The 6212-nt window shown below is 42.9% G+C and overlaps 1 protein-coding gene across 1 annotated transcript in view; it reads left to right on the top strand.

The window, feature by feature from the left end:
- The first annotated feature begins 2302 nt into the window (after positions 1-2302).
- LOC118923676 (glutamate receptor 1-like) overlaps positions 2303-6212 on the top strand; it is a 58716-nt gene continuing 54806 nt past the window's right edge. Inside the window, exons 1-2 of the mRNA XM_057490984.1 lie at positions 2303-2414; positions 3815-3982. Coding sequence (XP_057346967.1) covers positions 2412-2414; positions 3815-3982 — 171 coding nt within the window. The 5' untranslated portion in view covers positions 2303-2411. The remainder of the gene's footprint in view (positions 2415-3814; positions 3983-6212) is intronic.

Genomic DNA, 6212 nt, shown 5'->3' with positions numbered 1-6212 from the left:
CAGGGATGTTCACACAGCTAAGCTATTACTATGGCTGATACTCTGGGGCACCTGAAAAATCAGCTGGCGGGATGTACTAACACAAAATGAACACCAGCAGAGAAATGTACACCAAAAGCTAAGGGCAGGCTGGGAAAATCAACACTTGCTTTCTTAAATATGTGTTAGCAGCAAGCAAAACATCATCCTCTGAAGCACCATGTTTGCTTTTCCCTGAGGTGATGGGCAGTATCATGGAAAGATGGCTGGACTGGGTTCAAGACATCTGCCTAACTCAGCTATGTCCCAGCTATGCTACCTTGGACATGTTTATTGACTTTCTGAGCCTTGGTTTTTTTCTCTTTAAAAGATGACCCAGTCATCCCTTTCCTGTCTTATATATCTAATGTCATTATAAAGTGAGAGAGCATGTGAAAATGCTTTGTAAACTTTCATAATTAATAATCATGACAACATTTGAAATGGAATTAGCAGCTAATAAACATTAGGCAGCTGGATGGGTGGTTTTGAAATGTGAATGGGTAAGTGGGTATGCACAGATGGGTAACATGGATGGAGAGTTGGGTACACTGGTGGGTTGAAAGGATGAATGGGTAGTTTGGATGGGTATATGGCTAGTAACAGATGGATGGATGGATGATGGGTTGGGTGGTTGGACTGGTGGAGGTATTAACTTTGGAACCATCTGACAGCTTGTTTGCAGCATCTTCTGTCTATTAATCCTTCTCCTCTCCTCTTCCAGTCTGCTCCCAGTTCTCCAAAGGAGTCTATGCCATCTTTGGGTTTTATGAACGGAGGACTGTCAACATGCTAACTTCCTTCTGTGGAGCCCTCCATGTCTGCTTCATCACACCAAGCTTTCCTGTTGACTCCTCCAATCAATTTGTCCTTCAGTTGCATCCTGAGCTGCAGGATGCCCTCATCAGCATCATCAACCATTGCAAGTGGCAGAAATTTGTCTACATCTATGACGCTGACTGGGGTAAGCCAAGGGTTAGGGGAGGGAGACTATTGAGGGATGGAGTGAAAATTACCAACAGGAAGGAGAATGATGCCTCCTTGAAAAGCATAGGGGAATGATCCAGAAATGCTTTACTTCTACAGACTGATTTTTTGGTGGCTAATCTTTCACTTACAGTGTGGAAACACATCCTTTGAGAGAGTTATCCTCTTAAAGCGCATTGTTGCTCTACAGCTCACCAAGCTTTCGTGGCTCCTGAGTCTAGACTCAAAACCCTAGGACCTCAGTTGAATAGATCATGCCTCACAGTATGGTTGTTAGGAGCGTATGGTTGTCTGGAGTCAGAGTCCTGGATCTGAATTCTCTCTCTCTCCTCTCAAGCTGTTTGACTTTGACTATGGGCAAGCTCTCTTTGCCTCAGTTTGACCACTTATGCAATGGAAATTAAATTATCTATACCTTCCTTTCCTCACCTCTATAATGAAGATAAAACTAATCTCTACCTCATAAAGTTGACTTGAGGATTGAATGCAATAATGACCAGCAAGTGCTGGTCAGTGCCTAGAGTATCCTAGGTGCTCAAAGTCCCCTCTGTATGATAACTGCTAACATCACCAGCATCAGCCCTCCCAGGCCTTCTTAAGTCTGCCTCTGCCTAAGTGTTTAATTTTACAGTTCACTTTCAAATATTTCCTATAATTTTTTTTCCTCTGCATCTTCACTCACTGTTTCTGTTTTCTGGAATGTTCTCCCCTTCTCAAATATGCATGTGCAGGTTAGTCCTCACTTTTTCAGCCTTCTCAAGCACCACTTTCTGTGTTTCCTGATCTTTAACTGGGAACCTTTTTCTCTAACTCTTCTGGCAAGTGTATTGTACTTTCCTATGTTCCCCTTGGATAGTATATAGTCCTCTAAGAATTTTACCATTATTGGTGTAAAAAAATGGATCCTGCAAAGGCTGGAAACTGAGGCAAAGGACTTTTGCCCTGAGCAAAAGGAGGTTGTATAGGAGTTTGCGGTAGGAAGCCTGAAAGACTTCTGAGTAGGAGAGTGACGTGTGAAGTGGCTCTCCAGGAAGAGTTAAGCAGGCATCATTCAGTTAGGTGGAGCTGGCAGGAGAAACCAGGAGCACTCTCTTTCCTTTGATTTTCCCTTCCCTCTCAGTATTTTGATGAGCTCCCTTCTTAAACAGTAACCATTGTGAGGATCATTTGCCCAAGAGCTATTTCAGGGCAGTTTTTCATTATAATTAAGCTTGAGGTGTGGAAGTGGCAAACCCAGAAAAACGTACCTTGGGTTGCAGAGGACCATCTCTGGCCACTCTTAAAAGGGCGCTATCTACCTAAGAACTCTGAACTCGTATTTCTGCCATTTGCTAACTGCGTGACCTTGGGCCAATGACTAGATCTCTCTGAGCCTCAATTTCCACATTTGTGAAACAGGGATAGTAATGGTATGTACCTCAAAGGATGAAGTGAGTAGAAGACAGTAAAGATAGTAGAATAGTGCCAGACACATAGTAAATTTTCAGTAAATGTGAGGCTTAAGCATATCAAACCAGTTGTACTGGAAAAGAAACAAAGGCAGCATAGCAGGATTAAATCATCTGTAGATGATTCCTGAGGACAGGTACCATAATGGTTACAGGGACAAGGAAATGACATGTGTACAAATGATTAATAGTGCAGAAGTGATAGGCATCTGAAATAGGCAGAATAATAGCCTCCACCTTCCCCCCAAACATGTCCATATTCTAATTTCTGGAACCTATGAATATGTTACCTTAAATGGCAAAAGGGAGTAAGGTTACAGATGGAATATGCATTGCTAATCAACTGACCATAAAATAGAAAGATTATCTTGGATTATCTGTTTGGGCCTAATGTAATCACAAGGGTCCTTAAATGTGCAAGTTGGAAGCAGACGAGTCAGTGTCTGCGTGGTTTGAGAAAGATCTGAAAAACCAGTCATTGCTGGTTTTGAAGATGGAAGGGGTCAAAAACCAAGGAAAGTGGACATCCTCTAGAAGATGGAAAGGCAAGAAATTTTTTTCCCCTAGAACCTCCAGAAAGCAACATAGCTCTGTTGTTGCCTTGATCTCAGCCCAAGGAGGTTCATTCCAACATCTGACCTCCAGCACTATAAGATGATAAATGTGTATAGTTTTAAGCCACTAAGTTTATGATAATTTCTTACAACAGCAGTAGGAAACTAATACACCATCTATGTCTCAAAGATGCAACAAAGCAGCAGTGGGTAATGGGCTCCCCTGTCACTCAGCTACAAATCAGAACAGAGTAGTTTCACTCAGTACATACTGATTGGCAGACTATTTGGTATTGGGATATATTGAAGATTCACAAATTTAATTGACAGTTATTAGATAGCTGATTAGATGTCAGGTTAGCTCATTTAATAAGCAGTAATTTATTTGCCCAATAATAATAATGAATATTTATAAAGCCCTTGCCATGTATCAGGCATTCTCATTTAATCCATCAGCATTATTACCATCACATTTTACCACTGAAGAAAACTAAAGTTTAGAGAAACTAGTCAGCCTACACAAGGTCATTTAGCCAGCATATCGTAGAATCATGTTTCGAACCTCAGATTATATTTTTACTCACTAACTCTACTGACTCTGTGTTCTGCAAACACAGAGACTCAGTGCCTGCCCTTAGTGAGCTCAGACTTGCACAGTCAGGGGAAGCTGGAGCTGAACCTGGTGGAGGAGAGGGTTTGTGGGGGGACAAGAGGGATGGATGCCCCGTGAGGTGGGTGGTACCTGTGTCTCCTGACTGCCACTTCTCTGTCCTACTCACCCGACCTCCAGGTTTGTCCGTCCTGCAGAAAGTCCTGGACACAGCTGCTGAGAAGAACTGGCAGGTGACAGCAGTCAACATTTTGACAACCACAGAGGAGGGCTACCGGATGCTCTTTCAGGACCTGGAGAAGAAAAAGGAGCGGCTAGTGGTGGTGGACTGCGAATCAGAACGCCTCAATGCTATCTTGGGCCAGGTAGTGAATGCAGCAAAGGCTTAGTGTGGCTACGGGAGGTGATTCAAGAGGGAGCTGCATGACCTTTGCCTTGGGTGTTACAGGAGAGAACTTGGCTAAATGAGAGCCCATGCCTTCCTTCTCTCATTCACGGGGAGCCATGACATGGGGCTTCCAATGGGTGCCAGATCAGTTGACTACACACTTAACCTCCAGTGTTTGCCTTTGTTATTAAAGAGCAAATTACATTGCATTTTAGAGTCAGTGAAGCATTTTTAGACTAGGAACACATTCTGTAGAGCCAGATCCCTGGGATCAGCTCTGGGTTCTGTCACTCACTGACCCGGCATTTGGCATCTCATCCTTTGGGGTCACTGACCTATTCTAAGAGTCCAAGGAAGCAGCAGACACTCCTCTTTCCACTGCTTCCCTGATCACACCCATGTGTCTGAGAAATCAGTTAACCACACGTTCTACGATTTTTTTGCCAGCGGTCTCTAAGCCACAGTGCCTCCAGTTCTCAGAACTAAAGCATGTGCCCACAGAAGTAGCAGCCTTTGTGTAAATCACTTGTCTTTTTAAATTACATTTGTGTATTCAGCTGAGCTAGCAAGAAAGTAGATTTTGCAATCATTTTTGAATAGTGCTATACAATTAAAGATGGTAGTTTTAGGTACTTGACAACATGACAAAGCTTGTTAATGGCCCTCAAGACCCCTGGGACTCCCACAGGGAATCTCAGCACCAGTTCAGCAATCATTTCAAGGCCTCAGCAACAGAACAGGAGAGATTTGGAAAATCAGGGATTCTTTAAGGCATTAAGGATGTGTGCTACTTTGCGAAGTGTGGATCTGGGATCTGGCTTCCCCTCTCAGCAAGAGAAACCAGAAAAAATTGTTTCCAATGAGGTGGGAGCTCTCTGGGCTGGAGGCAAGGGGGATGAAGTCGAGTTCAGTGAGACAGTATAGGGTAATGGTTAAGAGCAGAGACTATGGAGCCTGAGCAGGATGCAAAGCCCAGCTCTAGTATTTACTAACTCTGTAACCTTGGACTAGGTATTTAAATCTTTCTACATCTCAGGTTCCTGATCTATAAAATGGGCATAGTAGTAATAATAGCTTGCTTTAGAGAGCTCCTGCGAGAGATCAAAGAGTCTCTACATGAAAGCGCTCAGACCAGAGCCTACCCTGCAGAAAGGGACATATGAAAGCATTTGCCTATTTTTGCCAGTAACAGCACCAACCTACTGGTTTCTTGAGTCACTTCCCTCTTGGGGCATACAGGTCCTCATCAGTCAAATAGGAATGATGGCCCCTATTTTACAAAGCTGACAAAAGATTAGATGAGATGGGGGTGGGGTGGGAGGTGGGGGGAGAAAACTGCTGAGTCATAATTAAGTATTCTGAGTAGACTGATGACTTTCCTGTATTGTTCTATAGGAGAGATGATAGCTATTGCTACCATTTCATGAGTGCTCTCCTACCATATAACAGACACTATGCCAAGCCCTTTCCATGCCTAAGGCCATTTCATCCTCACATCAACTCTATACAATTGTTTCCATCAGTCCCCCTATTTTATGAATGAAGAAAGAAGGGATTATACTTGCCCAGACTATCACAGCTAGCACATTTAGAAAAGCAGGAAATCAAACCCATCCTGGTCTAGTTACAGGCCCAGCCTTCTTAAAAATGCAGCTTCTTAAAAATGCAACAGGTAGCCTCTGTTGTCTATAGCTACGTCTCTGTCAAAGGACAAATGTACTTTGGAAGGAAGTGACTCATTTGTACGGCACTTTAGGTTGTAGTACACTAACTTTATAAATTGCTGGATTCTTCTATTCTGAAAAGTAAGATCAAAGAGCTGAAAGGGTCTTACAGATCCCTTGATTTGCCATTTGCATTCATGTTTTGAAAGTGGAATGACTGATGGTCACTTGTTTGAATGATTTGCCTTGGATTCAGACAACTAGTCAGTGACATTGATGATGAGTCTAGAATTTATATCACCTGACATGCAGTCTGACATCTGGCAGCATCCTAGGCTACCTAACACTCAGTAATTGGGATCTTTGCAGTCTAATACAAATGCCATGTCTAACCTAATGAGGGACACAGTGATTCCAAATTCCAATTGGGGAATTATTTGCTGTCTCTGTCTCCAACCCCCACAAATAAAATATAAGCTTCATCGGGGCAGGGATTTTTGTTTTGTTTTCTTCCCTGTTGTTTCTGAAGTGCCTTGAAAAGTG

This window comes from Manis pentadactyla, chromosome 2 (genome assembly GCF_030020395.1).
Source record: "Manis pentadactyla isolate mManPen7 chromosome 2, mManPen7.hap1, whole genome shotgun sequence".
NCBI lineage: Eukaryota > Metazoa > Chordata > Mammalia > Pholidota > Manidae > Manis > Manis pentadactyla.
The sequence above is the reverse complement of the archived record's forward strand: the minus strand, read 5'-3'. Positions and strand labels throughout refer to the sequence as shown.